This window comes from Zootoca vivipara, chromosome 7 (genome assembly GCF_965207765.1).
Source record: "Zootoca vivipara chromosome 7, rZooViv2.hap1.1, whole genome shotgun sequence".
In the NCBI taxonomy this organism is placed as follows: Eukaryota; Metazoa; Chordata; class Lepidosauria; order Squamata; family Lacertidae; genus Zootoca; species Zootoca vivipara.
The window spans coordinates 11,981,752-11,998,678 of NC_142590.1; the positions used below are offsets into that span (position 1 = coordinate 11,981,752).

Consider the following 16,927-nt stretch of genomic DNA (forward strand, 5'->3'; position numbering starts at 1 on the left):
AGAACACAGTACATTTTCTGACATCGCAGAATCCCTGCTATCTTAGAGCAAGTTAACACGTGCATTGTTCAAATTATACCTTTCTGCCACGGTTTGAATAGGCTTTGATCCAGTGCAGCGTATTCAGGAATGCTCAACAGAGCACTCAGCTGCTGCCATGTTAGGACGAAGGATTAGATGGTTAAGTCCAGTCAAAGGCGACTATGGGGTTACGGTGCTCATCTTGCTTTCAGGCCGAGGGAGCCGGCGTTTGTCCACAGACACCTTTCTGGGTCATGTGGCCAGCATGACTAAACCGTTTCTGCTGCAATGGGACATTGTGATGGAAACCAGAGCCCACAGAAACACCGTTTACCTTCCTGCAGCAGCAGTACCTATTTATCTACTTGCACTGAATCATAGAATCATAGAGTTGGAAGAGACCACAAGGGCCATCCAGTCCAACCCCCTGCCAAGCAGGAAACACTATCAAAGCATTCTTGACATATGCCTGTCAAGCCTCTGCTTAAAGACCTCCAAAGAAGGAGACTCCACCACACTCCTTGGCAGCAAATCCCACTGCCGAGCAACTCTTACTGTCAGGAAGTTCTTCCTAATGTTTAGGTGGAATCTTCTTTCTTGTAGTTTGAATCCATTGCTCTGTGTCCACTTCTCTGGAGCAGCAGAAAACAACCTTTCTCCCTCCTCTGTATAACATCATTTTATATATTTGAACATGGCTATCATATCACCCCTTAACCTTCTCTTCTCCAGGCTAAACATACCCAGCTCCCTAAGCCGTTCCTCATAAGGCATCGTTAACAGGCTTTTGACCATTTTGGTTGCCCTCCTCTCGACACCTTCCAGCTTGTCAGTATCCTTCTTGAACTGTGGTGCCCAGAACTGGACACAGTACTCCAGGTGAGGTCTGACCAGAGCAGAATACAGTGGTACTATTACTTCCCTTGATCTAGATGCTATACTCCTATTGATGCAGCCCAGAATTGCATGGGCCACTGGCATGCTTTCGAACTGCTAGGTTGGCAGGAGGTGGGACAGAGCAATGGGAGCTCACCCCGTTGCAGAGATTCGAACTACCGACCTTCTGATCAGCAAGCCCAAGAGGCTCAGTGGTTTAGACCACAGCACCACCCAGGGAACTACTCATATGGTTCAGTGTTGTTTGGGAAGTGTTAGGGCAATTCCCATCTCTGCATCTCTGCAAGGCTATGGAAGGTGCAGATTCTTTCCCTAGATAGTGTCCAGCAGCATGCCTGGTATTGTAGTCCATGATTAATCCAGTTTCAAACCTGGTACTATCCAATTTTCCCTTAGAAACAGAAAAAAACTTATAAAATATCTGCACATCCGGAGAAAGGGAGCTAAAGATATAACATTTTTCACACAGCAGAGAGTGCTATTTTTTCAACTAGTGTTTGGATGAATCAGCAAAAAACTCCACCACGGCTGTTCCTCATTTTCTCCCTCCCCAGTGGAGGAAATTAAGTGTTTTAATTCAACCAGGATCCTTGAAGCACTAACGAAGCATGCTAATTTAGGACGAACAGCACCAGTATGGATTTTTGATAAAAACAGCTGTTAATTTTGCAGAGGAAGTAACTAAATCCGAAGGCTACAAGATACGGCTGTTTGTAGAAGATATGATAAGCAAGCAGATGGATCTTAGCAAACAGTCTGAAAGCACTCCAATTTCAGTTCAGTGAGGTGGCAACAGGATAATTTGCATTTTCTGAAGAAATGGGAAAAGCAAAGGTTTAATTGTGCTGGAATATGTGCTCAGTGGAAACAGGAGGAAAAGAAGACTAAACTGGTTTGGGAAGGCATCTGACTTTTTGGGGTGTGGGTGTCAATTTCAGCTCTGCCTGTGCACCTGTGTGTGTGTGTGACCAATGGAATTCTGGAAGGGTTTGGAACTTGATTCTAGCTGGGGGTGATGGGGGTGGGTCGCCCTAGGTGCCACCCTGGAGGGGGGGTGACACTCAGCGCCCCCCCCACTGGGGAACTTTTTTTAAAAAATTATGTTGCATGAGATTTTTCAACTTTCTTATATGTTCTTTCAATGCTGATTTCATATCTGAAGTCAGTTTTGTTCTGTAAGCTCTAGTTTTTTTGCAATTCATTTTTTTCACTTTTCGACAAAGCCAGAGCTGCATGGGTGTGTGTGTGTGTGTGTGTGTGTGTGTGTGTGTGTGTGTGTGTGTGACAAAAATAATTCTGCACTGGGTACCACCTGGGCTTGCTACGCCTCTGATCATACCATGAAAAACAGGAGTTTTCAGAAATGGCACATCAATATCAATCTGTCTTTGGTTGTTCCTTCAGTTGGTGAGGCATCAACAAGAAACTGAGCCTTCAGTGTATTTGGCCCAATCCTGTGGCACACCCTGCCAATAGAGATTTAGTGGGCACCTTCTATGCCAACTTTTAAATGCTTGCTGAAAACTTTTCTCTTCCACTAGGCCTATGCAGGCAATTGAGAGTACAGCCCCCCACAAGGGTCTACTGATGTGTTTTTTAAAATTTCTTTCTTTCTTTCTTTTTGCTTTTAACTTTTTAAAAAAGTTTTTATGATTTTACTGTCTGGTTTTATGTTTTTATAGCATTGTAAACCACTGTGGTATATATTTATAATATAAAGGTAAAGGGACCCCTGACCATTAGGCCCAGTCGTGTCCGACTCTGGGGTTGCGCGCTCATCTCGCATTATTGGCCGAGGGAGCCGGTGTACAGCTTCCAGGTCATGTGGCCAGCATGACAAAGCTGCTTCTGGCAAACCAGAGCAGCACATGGAAACGCCGTTTACCTTCCCGCTGTAGCGGTTCCTATTTATCTACTTGCATTTTGACGTGCTTTCGAACTGCTAGGTTGGCAGGAGCTGGGACCAAGCAACGGGAGCTCACCCCGCCACAGGGATTCGAACCGCCGACCTTCTGGTCAGCAAGCCCTAGGCTCAGTGGTTTAACCACAGCGCCACCTGGGTCATTTATAATATAGCATTATATAAATAATGTTATAAATAAATAAATAAGCATATATATATATATATATATATATATATATATATGTGTGTGTGTGTGTGTGTGTGTGTGTGTGTGTGTGTGTGTGTGCGTTTTTGTGCGTGTGTGTGTATGTATATGTATAAATGCCAAGTAGCACCTTAGAAACCAACTAAGTTTGTTCTTGGTATAAGCTTTTGTGTGCATGCACACTTCTTCAGGACCGCCCCTGGAAAATAGGGACACTTGGTGGATCTGAACAGCTTCTCTCATCTGTAAATTACTGGAATTCAATGAAGTTATGATAATCAGGGAACACCAGTTTTCCTTTCTCTTCTGTCTAAACAAAAACACTCTAAAATCTTTATTATATTTTTAGTGAAGAAGAGCAACTTGGTATAATGTGTATGTGAGAGGGGAGACCAGTACTCACTAAAATGTATGGCTGTATATCTGAGGGCAAAATCTGTCTCTCTTTCAACCTCTGTCAAATCCTTTATGTATCCTTGATGAGAACAGGCTTGGGGAGTGAGAGCACAACAAGTTCCCTTAGAGGTATATCACATAGCCATAAAGGTCATAACAGCCTAGTGCAGTTAGCTAGCTTGGTATTTAAAGGTTGCTCCCCTCAAGATGTGAGTCTGGAAAGGGCAAAATGGAGCAGGTGGAGACCTTCATTTAGCAGGCGGTTGGTGTGGACTAGAGATGATGACTCATGACACTCAAATCCCACTCATTTGGATCTTTCTTTGCTTAATACAATCATCTTGCATAGTCTTCACATACCAGTACCTGAGTACTACAGTCTCAAAGGAAAGAGGTCTCAACAGACACACTTTCAATGCAAGCTAAAGGAGTGTTGTTTACTAGAATGTGAAGCCAAGTTACATAACATATCCAATTCTGGGTGCCACAATTTAAGAAGGATGTTGACAAGCTGGAGTGTGTGCAGAGGAGGGCAACCAAGATGATCAAGGGCCTGGAACCCAAGCCTTATTAGGAACGGTTGAGGGAGTTGGGTATGTCTAGCCTGGAAAAGAGGAGGCAGGAGATATGATAGCCACCTTCCAATATCTAAAGGGCTGTCACAAGCAAAATGGAGCAAGCTTGTTTTCTCCTGCTCTGGAGGGTAGAACTCGAACCAATGGCTTCAAGTTACAACAAAGGAAATTCTGACTAAACATCAGGGAAAAACTTTCTGACAGTAAGAGCTGTTCGACAGTGGAATGGTCTCCCTTGGGATGTTGCAGACCAGGCATCCCCAGACTTCGGCCCTCCAGATGTTTTGGACTACAGTTCCCATCTTCCCCGACCACTGGTCCTGTTAGCTAGGGATCATTGGAGTTGTAGGCCAAAACATCTGGAAGGCCACAGTTTGGGGATGCCTGTTGTAGACTGTCTTTCCTTGGAGGTTTTTAAGGAGAGGCTGGATGGCCGTCTGTTATGGATGTTTTAGCTCAGATTCCTGCATTGAAGGTGCTGGACTAGATGAATCTACGATTCTATGATTCTATAAAATGCATGTGAAAGGGCATGAAGACTAGGGGCAGCAGAGTATTCAGGAGAGGAGCAACCTTCAGATTTATGCCCTGGGTATGCTAGCATGGGAGTATCAGTCACATCTTTAAAGATCACACTGTGAAAATGTCCAGGCCACCATAATGACGCAGGGGGCCCTGGAATAAGATTTCACGTTGCACATGATGGGGCAGGCACCATCAACTTGTTCTCATGAAACATGTCCAGACTTATACGTACTTTCATTCTTGGACCTTGAGGTGAAGGGAAGGTAATAAATTCTAAGACTACCACTACTACCAATGTTTAGAACAGGGGTCCCCAGACTTACCGCGCGGCGGGCCGGAGGGCGGGGGAGTGCGCGCCCGTGCGCATGCGCACACGCACATGGGCGGGGAAAAAATCGCAAAAAATCGCCTGTGCGCATGCGTATGGGCCTCCCCCGACCCGGAAGTGCACCAGAAATGACCTCTTCCGGGTCGGGAGAGGCCCATACGCATGCGCACAAAGGATTTTCGGCGATTTTTTGCCGATTTTTTAGATCGTCGCTGCGCCGCGTGCCGTGAGAGCGGGCGGCGGCAGCGGGCGGCGGGGGTCGTCGCGGGCCGGATTGGAAGGCCGATTGGGCCGCATCCGGCCCGGGGGCCGTAGTTTGGGGACCCCTGGTTTAGAATGTGAGCAAGTCTACAATAGTGTCAGGGACTGGAGGACACTGGAGAGGGGGGTGATGTCAGGGGCTGGGTAGAGGAGAAGGAGTGGTGGAGACCTCCTCCTTATCCTGACCCTTCCAGGGAGGAGGAAGAGGAAGACAGTACAGATTTACAGCAGTGGTTTGCGGGAAGTCACAGCTCAGAGGCAAATGAGGGGGAAAGTTGGAAAATAATGAGAGGAGGAGCAGGCAGCTGGCTGGCACGTTGTTACTAGAAAGCATTCCAGACCCACCATATCCCAGAACCCAGCGAGAGCCTTAAAAGTAAAAGGGCAAAGAGCTCGGAGACAGAGGGCACTTAGTAGCATCCCTAGAGGAGATGATGAGGATGACGAATGAGAAAGTGGGAGGGAAGGAAAGGGTTGAGATCTCTCTGTAAAGACTGAAAGAAAAAAGGCCTGTAAGAAACTTTTCCTTGTCTTTATACTTTCCTAGGCAACCAGTTGGGAGCTGCTGACAGCATCCTGTCAACTAGCAATATTGGTCATGGGTATTTTAATGTCTCCCAAGCCATATTTTGCAATGCATTCAGCCTTCCTTTTAAGACTCACATCTCATCTCATACTCTCAGCGTTCCACTCGAAGTTGTACATGCAGAGGGGGTCTGCAATCACAAAGTTTGTTCCTATCTACCACCAAACATAGAATCTCCATGTTTATGTGGAAGGCACACCAACTCTAAGTGCTGAGAGCTATGTCTTCAGTATTATCACATACACCAAAGTCACCCACCAATACACTAAATACTGTGCTATTGTCCCTCCCATATTCACTTTGAGGTTTCACATTTCTTCACCCATACCTCCTTACTTCCACCCATCCCAGTCCTCAGCTACTTTCACATTTCTGACCAAAAATCTCCCCTTCTTTCTCTTTATCCAAAACGTTCTGCATAACTTCCCATCTCTCTGTTTCTCCTCAGATCTGCTCAGTTCTTATGACCAGGCCTCCGGTAATGAAAATACTGAGCAAAAGAATTTTGAAAGTATCTATTGGAATTTTCCTGTTATTTCCCATAGTTCAAGAGTTATGTTTCCCATAGACCCCTTAATCATGTGATGCATAGCTGCCAAGTCTCCCGTATTCCCCGGGAAACCCCTGTTTTCCCAGCCATTTCCCACTGGCAGCCCGGATTTTAAAAACCCCGTAAATCCCCCGGATTCCCCCGGCTCAGGGAGGCTCCTTCTGCGCATGTCTGGAGTCTCTGGATATGCGCAGAAGCGATTTCTGGCGCTGCTGCCATTTTGGAAATGGGCAGAGCATGCGTATAAGCGACTTCCGGTGCTGCTCTGCCCAGTTCCAAAATGGCCACAGTGCGACTTCTGATCCCAGATTTTTCAATCTGGGAGTAGGCACCTATGCATGTGATGTCATGAAAAACAACAACAATAACACATGTGCAACTGTTTCCAGGGGGTTCGTGAACGTTCCAGAGTATACGGCAACAAGAGACTAAAGGCCAGATAAGATGCTTGCTTAATTAGCATGCAGCTACATAATTGGGCTGGCCCTTTCATTAGACAAGCTGAAGCAGTTGCCTCAGACAACAGAGTCTCTCTTGTTTGCAGCCACCTACCTGCCACCGCTAGAAACTATTTCAAAATATAACTGGAAGTGTAAAGCTTGAACATAAACCTTTCCACTTCAAAAAAGTTTAAAGTAGGCACTCTCCCAGGGCACCTTGCTCAGAATGCCTCTCACAGAGGAAGGGCTCACTTCCTCACAGTGGCAGAGTGTGTTTTTATGGTGCCCGGGGCATGTGTGTGTGTGCATGAGCTGGGGAAACAGGGTGCAGGGTATGGAGGGCAAAAGGAGCTCGCTGTGTGCCAGCCCAGCCATTGCCACCAACACAACACCAGCCCTGAGCTGCTTTGCGAGGCTGCGATCTGGGGAGGGCGGCGTGAGAAGGATGCAACAGCCATGCACCTTTCAATCTCAGCCCCTCACAAAACGAGGTGGAGAATAGGGTGATGGAGGAAATAATGTCAGAGCCGCTCCTGTGTTATTTACATGTAAGTGGAGGGATGTGGGAGAAGAGGTGTGGGAGCGGCAGAGCTATCTGCCTCAGGTAGCTCTTTTGTCTTGCTCCGGTCCAGGTTACATATCTTGCTTTTCCACAATTAAGTACAAGCTTGAGGGGGCTGATTCTTGTTGGGAAAGCAAAGCACAGGAAGGCTTTCCTCTCCCACTGCAACCAGAATCACGTACCCACTACCACGGCTAGGAGCCTGGGGAGGACAGTCCCCACTGACATCTAATTTGATCCTAAGGCCATGCCAAATCAGATCAGATTGTGGAGAGTTTGGGATCCACCAAAAATGGATCCAGGATAAGCTAAGACATAAGACGTCTAGCCCTGCCCAGAGTTTGCTGTGTCACCACATCTGACTGCCAGTGAGTATAATCCGCTCTGTGTACCATTGTTGCCCAAAATTCATTGACATGACTGGGAATTTGCAGATGGGCAATACTTGCTATGGCCAACAGAAGTATTCTCATGAAATCACAGGATATTCATTGACACGGTTGAAATATTTTAAATGTTCACACCTGAGTCTTCGAACTCGCTATTGTAAGTATTCCAGGTCTCGCTGATGCGAAGCAGGTTCTCTTCCATAGCTTGAATATCCATATATGGACAGTTGCATTCTGGGAATTTGGGCCCACACTGACACCAACAGTCGTTGTCCTTGCAGATAAATTCCCCTTCTGAGTTGCAAGCAATATAGCTCAGAGCTGCCTGCACAAACCGCTCTTGCAAGTAGTCGGGAAGGATCAGCTGAAGACCTTGAGGGAGGAGGAAGAAGAAGACAGAATCCATCTTACTAAACTGTAAGGAGGCTGTATGGAGGTGATTCTAAATTGCCACAGGTGATGTCAGGGATGAGCCAGACGTTTCAAGTTTCCCAGAGGGAGGGGGAGATGCAGGGTTAGAGGAAGGAGGAGGTGTGCCCGAGGGGGATAAGGAGGAGAGAGTTATTGAACTCAGTCTAGATCAGGCATCCCCAAACTTTGGCCCTCCAGATGTTTTGGACTACAATTCCCATCATCCCTGACCACTGGTCCTGTTAGCTAGGGATCATGGGAGTTGTAGGCCAAAACATCTGGAGGGCCGCAGTTTGGGGATGCCTGGTGTAAAGCTTACTGTATCTCTTGTCTACACTTTGGGTGGTTTTCCTTAAGCAAGAAATGCGGTGGTAAACAGTCAACTCTCTGGGGCCACAGGACCTCAGCACCTAGTGGGGGACGTTCCTGGAAGAAAGCTTATTTAGGTTGGGGATGCCTGGTCTAGATGAACAGACAGGGAGGGATATAGAGCCAGGGAGTTCACAGGAGCAACAAGTGTTAAGTTCCGGTTCAGAATCAGGGGGAAGGTTTCAGCCAGCTCTCACAAGGCGTGTAGAGAAGAGGAGGGGCAAAATATGGAGCAAGAGGGTTTGCCATTTTCTGGCTTGCTGGAAGGGCAAACACAGACCTCAGCAGAGATCTGAACTGAGTGACTCTGATGAATTATCATTATGTGCTAATGACTGGTTGTAAATACTGTAAATAAAGGCTATAAAAGCGTCAGGAGACTCTCATGGTGATTGTGTGAAGAGAGGAAGCCCGTCAGCCCTGACAGGTGACCAGGCAGGTGGTCCAATGAAATCTTGATAAAAGTAGCTTTATTAATATGCAAGAAATGTTTAAGAGCAGTGCACTGTTGCCCATGCATTTAACATTCAATATGCTTTTATTCTCCCTTTCAAAGAGATGCTTTTGAAATCAACAAACCTTGTCTGCCAAGACAGGGAATGCCAGGTTGTCTTAACTTTATGTATTTCTTAAATCAATGAAAGAGTCATATTTCAGGTCACAGTAACCTGAACTGTACCCACTTTGGTATTATTGATCTAACAACTATAGCCCTATGCCCACATTACTCACGTATGGGGCAATCCCATGTTCACCGGGGAGCCAGTGAATGCTATGTTCACACTTCCAGCTATTCCTTGGCCATTGCACCCCCTTTCTTCAAACCCATGTGTTCCACACAGTTGTATGTAACAGAATTCCAAAGCATATGCTCACATTTGCATCTAAGGGCTTTGTGGCAACAGAAAAGCTGCACAAATGGGAATCCCAATCACTCAAGAGCCCTTGCATTTGAGCAGGAATTCACAGCTCAGAATCACTTTTCTGACATTGCTGAACACAGTGCAAAATTATCAAAGGAAAGGGGAGTGCAATATTGGGGGCAGGGCTGAAAGCAAGGCCCAACTCCCCAGGAAACATGGCATTGCCCTACACAAAAGTAACGCAGGATTATGTTTCAGCATGTGCAAAAACACTTGTTCAGGATGAAATGAAGGTGTGCAAAGAGCCCTTTGTTATCCTACGGCAGGCATCCCCAAACTGCAGCCCTCCAGATCTTTTGGCCTACAACTCCCATGATCCCTAGCTAACAGGACCAGTGGTCGGGGAAGATGGGAACTGTATTCCAAAACATCTGGAGGGCCGAAGTTTGGGGATGTCTGCCCTATGGCCCTTGTTTCTAGCTTGCTTCCACTTTAGATTAACCCCTTGGTTATGTGAGATGAAGATCACCTACACACACACACACACACACACACACACACACACACACACACACACACAGCATGGGAGCTGCTTCCCCCTGCTACAATGTCACAAGATTGAGGAATATGTAGGAATAGCAATAAATATGACAATGAGTCAATGTTGTTGATAATGGCAGTGACTACAGCAACCGAAATATGTGGATAGGGCATTCTGCTTCCTAGAGGGGTGTTGATAGTATAGGAAAGACCCACACAACTGGTGACATCTATACCAATGTGAAGTATGTACATGTCTACATGTGTTTCACATATCAACCCAGGTAACTGGTTGATGTTGTTTTTTTTTATCAGACAGAAGATTAGCTGGAGTGCTGTCCTTTTGTGAAAACTATCAAAAAATGAAGGAAAGTTTAGAACTGGCTTTGTGCTATCGGGAATTGCTGAGCCTAGGTCTCTCTGCTTTGCTGTGTTTTGATGCATGGGCCTTTGCATCAAGAAACATTTGCAGGTAGTAATGCACAGGAAGCAATGCAAACTAAATAGGGAGGAAATCAATTCAATCAAGGGTATAGTCTATATTAGCAGGTATCATCCTTCCAGCTCATCACATCTAGTCCTTTCTAATATAATGCAGGAGTTTACAAATGAATGGGAGCCAATTTTTTTGAGCCAGTTCCATCCAAGTACTTGGCCTTTAAGCTGCTTTAGTTCCATTCAGTTATATCTGTTGTCTCCCTCTCCATCTAGGTTGTAGGGTTAATGTGGCTTAGGGTGGAGGAGGAAGGCAATGGCACCCCTATGTCCTATATGTATTTTCCCCAGGTCTCCCTTACAAGGTTCTTATGATATTCGAAGTATATGGTGTTGTCCTCCTGGGATGGTACCACTTCAAAATACAAGAGGGAGGGTTCACACACCAAAAACAAAACAAAAACAAAACCTAGATGTGGAAGGCCAGCAAGCCAGAGAGAATACTATTATTTCATTTGTTTATTTACTTAAAAGCATTTCAGAACTGCTTAATATTAAATCCCTAAGAGATATGCACAAAATAACATAAAAACATAACATAGCAACAAAATAATGTAACAAAAATAACAAAAATAAACATAAAAACTAACAATACAAGAGTATACCAAAAAGAAGAAAATAATGTTATATAATCTGGAAGAGGTAAAATCAGGAATTCGGAAAAAACTAAGTCTGATCTTATGGGTCAGGAAAATCTTCACAAGACATGTAATGAAAATGTTTTAAGTCTGAAAACCACATGGCTCTTGTTCATAACAAAACCACAGTTGAGGCTGTGCTCATTTATATGTAAAGGAAATTTTTTTTGGGGGGGGGGCGGGAGAGCATAGTAAACTTGGGACTGTGTGTTACGCTTTACTCATCAATGCAACATCGACTATGAAATGGTTTTAAAAGGCAGTTCTGTGTGCTACGATTTTTCTGTAGGAATCCAACGGCATGTATCAAAACAGGTCTGTGATTGATGTAACAACCAATTTCCTAAGCATTTTACTGACAAATATTATGTCTAGCGCAGGGAGAGCAGCTTCCGAACGGCAAATAATTTCCATAAACGCAGTGGAGATATGAGCCCCAATGAAAATGACAGGATCATCTATCAAGCTGTTATATGCCCCAAAATATCAGGCGTACAATGTGATATTCAAGATAGGCTGTCCTATTATGTGAGAAGGGGAAGGGGAGGGTGGATGTTGAGCTTATACGTCAATTCGGTGGGAAGATAATTCTCACCGCCTGTCCCAAGAGCCAAAAAGTGTTATTTTCAGGCAGCTCACATTCCAAACCAGCAAAGGTTTCAGCACCAGGAACAGCTCCATTTGGATGGTGGTGGCAGCGGCTGCTTTCAGGAGAAAGTCTTACACCATCAAAAGCTTTCACAGAAGGAGCCCAAGCAGATGTGAAATTTTGTGGGAAGCTAAAAGAATTTCAATAAGCCAGGCACAAATTCTCTGAGTTTTAAAAATCCTCTCTGCAGCTGTAACCAGCAGCCAAGGAAGAACGTACTGAAAAAGAGAAAGCAAACAACCAGAGCCTTTGTTTCACATTTCCCATTGCTATTTTCTTCCCGTGATCCTATCAGTGTTTTAGCTTGATCTGTGTCTGTTTCCCCTTCCTTGAGATTATATGGGTATTTTAGCTTGATGAAGTCCTATTAACTGGAAGCACAAGGATGAGTTTCTCTGTCACCTACAGGTGAACACAAGATCATTTAGCTCACTATTAAGTGGTTGACTTGCCAGCAATTGCCACTGATAACAGAATCACAGAACTGTAGAGTTGGAAGGGACCCTGGGGATCATCTAGTCCAACCCCCTGCAATGCTGGAATATGCGGCTGTCCCATATGGGGATTGAACCTGCAACCTTGGTGTTATCAGCACCATGCACTAGCCAACTGAGCTATCCTAGGTCTAGGATTAAATACTCAGATGATACCTCTAGGTGGGGGCAAGGAAACTACCCCACTGTTCAAAGGGGGGGGGTATATATCAGCTGCTCTTCCACTTTTGCTCTTGGCCCTGCCCACCACCAGCATGTGGCCCTCAGAAGGTTGCTGATAAAGGAATGTGGCCCCTGGGATCCCCAAACCTGATCTATACCAGCTCTAACCCAGGCAATTCCACAAATTTCACAGGCCTGGCTCTCCCAATGTGGCAAAACACACACATAAACACATACTCACTCTCCACTCACTAGTTTAAGATCAATGGAATGTATTGCTCAGGCAGAAGTTTTCAAAAATAAAATAAAAAATGACAAATATCCCTATAAACATCTTCCTGCAAGAAATTAACAAGATTCCACCCACGTACCTTGCAACTGAATTTTATTTTCCGGACTCTGTACCAGAACAGAACTGACAGAATCTAGGTTGTCATAGTTACTGCAGCCAAGAGGACCAGTCCGGGTTTCTGTTACCTAGTGAGTAAGGGAATGGAAAACCATTTGCTGTATTATACAGAACAAGCTAAGTTTCCTTTTAAAAACACCTGGCACAGTGCAGCAATAGAATTCATTTTCATATATACAAGCGGTGTGACATTTTTACCTGTACAGATGTTTCTTTCAAGCTGCCCCTTTCACAGACAGCAGCCTTGCTTGCCGTATCAGATCACCGTATTTTATAGAGATGAAATTAAATTGTAATTTTAGCAAAATCTTGGGAATGAAATTTTTGGAGGGCATTGTGAAAACTTACCCCCTCCCCAAACCCCCCACATGATATTCAGGTGTGGGTGTAAAAGGGGATAATTTCATTACATATTTGCTGGGGGTTGGGGTGTAGAATTCAACAGTCTGGTTGAAAGAATGGCCTCAGAAAACTACTCAACTACCCTTCTGAGAATTTCCAACTTGGTTAATACAGTATGAAAACATATTATTAGTTCCAATTGGAGGGTAAAGGAAGCAATGGGCTAAGAGAGGAGGACAAGAAGGACGTGGGGCAGACCATATCTAAGCCAACATTTCTTGGATAGCTCAGTTGGTTAGAGCAGGCTTCCTCAAACTCGGACCTCCAGATGTTTTGAGACTACAATTCCCATCATCCCTGACCACTGGTCCTGCTATCTAGGGATCATGGGAGTTGTAGCTCAAAAACATCTGGAGGGCTGAGTTTGAGGAAGCCTGAATTAGAGTGTGGTGCTGATAACACAAAGGTTGCAGGTTCAATCCCTGTAAGGAACAGCTACAGCAGGCATCCTCAAACTGTGGCCCTCCAGATGTTTTGGCCTACAACTCCCATGATCCCTAGCTAACAGGACCAATGGTCAGGGAAGATGGGAATTGTAGCCCAAAACATCTGGAGGGCCAAAGTTTGGGGATGCCTGAGCTACAGTTTCCAGGAATCTTTAGGGGGAGCCATAATGGTTTAAGTAGTAAAAATGTGCTTTAAATGAATGATGTGGATGCAACCAGCATTTGACCTAGGTCACTTAGAAGGTTTCAGGGCTCAGTGGGGATTTGAATCCTGGTCTCCCAGTCCAAGATCAACACTCCAGTCACTACACCACACTGGCTCAGTATATTGAACAATAATAAAACTAAATCCACAGTTGTATTCTATTTTTTTCATACTACTTGCAGGCAACAAAACAGGCAAAGTCACTTCACTGAATATTTGGGTTGGATGAAATCTTCCAGTTCAAGAATTTGAATTTTTTTTTTTGAGGGGGGTGGATTATCTGATTTTTTTCCCTGAGAAATTTTTACTTAGTTCTAAATTATTGCGTATTTTTTCAACATTTGAGGTTTTACTTTGAAATTTATAAATATTTTAAACAGCATGATCAAAGTAAAGCAACCAAAGCTCAGAAAACTTTGCACTCAAATCAATGGGACTTCCAATTGTTCAGTTTTGGCAGGATTATACCATTGAATTTTAAATCTGCAAGATTTAACATACCGTAATCTACAAATGTTAAATAAACAAATTTAAAAGGGTTGGATTCAGATTTACTTAACTGGACTTAGTTCCCACAAAAATCAATTTAGCCACGACTAACTTGCCCTGCTGATTTCTAGTATACATAAATTCAGATGGTTTACAGCAGGCATCCCCAAACTTCGGCCCTCCAGGTGTTTTGGCCTACAATTCCCATCATCCCTGACCACTGGTCCTGTTAGCTAGGGATCATGGGAGTTGTAGGCCAAAACATCTGGAGGGCCGCAATTTGTGGATGCCTGATTTACAGTATAATCCTACACATGTCGGCTCAGAAGTAACTCCCACTAAATTCAGAGACACAATCTCAAAAGACACAAGGGGCCAATTGTGGAAATGGTTCCCCTGGATCCCTTCATCTTACTATCTGCTAAGTCTTAAGAATGTATTAAATCCATATTTTGATGTAATCAAGAAAGGTATACAAATACAGACCAACCTCAGTTCTTGGTAATGATATCAACCAGTGTCTGCTACAGTGGCCCGAAACCTGGGAAGTATATCATAGATGAATAACTCTAATTCAATTTTTTTACCCTCCCTTATCCATTATGGTCAATAGATACCTATGCCAGCCCCTTTTTGCTGCCACAGGGTGTCCCACGAGATACAATGCAATTTCATTTGATTCCAATAACAGTTTTAGAAATTGCTAATTACTGAAATGGTTGAGTATACCACAAAGCCTAAGAGTTTGGTAAATGTGAAAATCTGTTTCCAGTATGACTTTCCCCCTTGACAAAACTACAAAATGAATGTTTGTGTATTTCAAAACAGAATTCACATCCCCTGGTAAATCTATTACTGTAAGACCTACAGTTTGAATTTTGAGAACTGTCTTTATTACAGTATAACATTTATTATCTTGAAACCAGTAAGAGAGCTCCAGCTGTGTGTGCTTGTGTGTGGACAGTAGCTTAAGTAATTTCTCCAAAAATAAGGCATACCCCGAAAATAAGGCATACCCCAAAAATATGCCATACCCCGAAAATAAGCCATAGTGATAGGCAGTTTAACCTTGTAGGTTAAACTGTACCATACTTAATTTTAAAAAAATAAGACACCCCCTGAAAATAAGCCACCGTGTTTGTTTGTTTTTTGAGGAAAAATAAATATAAGATGGTGTCTTGTTTTTGGAGAAACACAGTGCAGAATGATTCTTGCAATATCTAGGTTTCAGGCATGAAATTCAAGTTTCGGGTACAAAATGTGTTCATTTATTGCTTTTGAGAGTCTTTGCAGAAACCAAAGAACACCCTCACACAACATTCAACACCAAATCAATATTTCAGATTGTGCAAGTTAAGCATTATAAAGCACTTCGTACAATTAAATGTCTGATGAAATCACTGCCAAATGCAAACAAATTCTGATCCTATAGTCCACATATTTGTTTCTGCAAACTTTCATGCTGTGAAAACTGGTCTTAAGAATTCCAGCTTGAATTTATCTTGCATGTTCATTGACAACCTAAGCAGGAGACCCTGTAATACATGCAATGAGGCATAGGGAGTTTTCCTGAGATTCAATGTCCACCCAAAAAGAAAGGAATTTCATTCTTCCCAGATAGAGTCAAATATGGGAAGGAAAACTAGTGTCTAGTATCCAACCTCACCTTCCTGCATATTTTTCATTTTGATTGTCCTGGACATTCCAAAATGCAAAAAAACCCAAACAAACAAACCACTACTTAGAAGAAGCATGGCAAAATTGGCACTACAAACAGGTGCTTGCGATAGATGGGTTTTCAAGCATTCTACCTTCAGGGCACTATCTCAATTTGCATACTGAGCAATGCCCAGAAATTTGCCCTGGAACCACAACATGTTGCAAAGAATTCTGAGCACAGCAGGGAGGGGGAAGAATAATTCATTTCTTTCATGTGTTTCTTCTCAGTTGTCATTGCAGAACCCCACATAAGCTTTTGAAGAATGCTAGGCTTTCCTGAAAACACTGCACTAGATAAACCAATTCTGTGACAATATATGTTAAAGGTAAAGGTAAAGGGACCCCTGAACATTAGGTCCAGTCGTGACCGACTCTGGGGTTGCGCGCTCATCTCACATTATTGGCCAAGGGAGCCGGCGTATAGCTTCCAGGTCATGTGGCCAGCATGACAGTTGCTTCTGGCAAACCAGAGCAGCACATGGAAACGCTGTTTACCTTCCCACTGTAGCGGTTCCTATTTATCTACTTGCATTTTGACGTGCTTTCGAACTGCTAGGTTGGCAGGAGCTGGGACCAAGCAACGGGAGCTCACCCCATCACAGGGATTCGAACCGCCAACCTTCTGATCAGCAAGCCCTTGGCTCAGTGGTTTAACCCACCGCGCCACCTGTGTTATGTTAGACAATATGTTAATATTGTTCTTAATATGTGTTATGTTAGACAATATGTTAGACAATAGTTATACTATACTGCCACTCAAGCAGAAGTAATTTCCTCCTGCAATTCTAAGACAAGTGTTAATGGTCTGACTTGGACATAATGCTAAACCATAGTTTAGTATGATATCCACAAAACTGCTTCTCCCCCATTGTCCTCCTATAGCATGGCTGTGAGATTTGAAGTACTTACTTTTGTATTTAACTAACCACACTTTGTCATAATATCCAAACCAGTAAGTGTTGTGAGTTTAAATTATGGTTCATTTGAATGAGCCAGGA

The 16,927-nt window shown here is 43.9% G+C and overlaps 1 protein-coding gene across 2 annotated transcripts in view; it reads right to left on the bottom strand.

The window, feature by feature from the left end:
* Nucleotides 1-16,927, bottom strand: part of BRINP3 (BMP/retinoic acid inducible neural specific 3) — a 247,591-nt gene that overhangs the window by 62,407 nt on the left and 168,257 nt on the right. For both annotated transcript variants that reach the window (XM_088673731.1, XM_035123029.3), the window contains exons 5-6: nt 12,631-12,736; nt 7,774-8,010 (exon numbers count right to left, since the gene is read on the bottom strand). In XM_088673731.1, the coding sequence (XP_088529857.1) occupies nt 7,774-8,010; nt 12,631-12,736 (343 nt within the window). The remainder of the gene's footprint in view (nt 1-7,773; nt 8,011-12,630; nt 12,737-16,927) is intronic.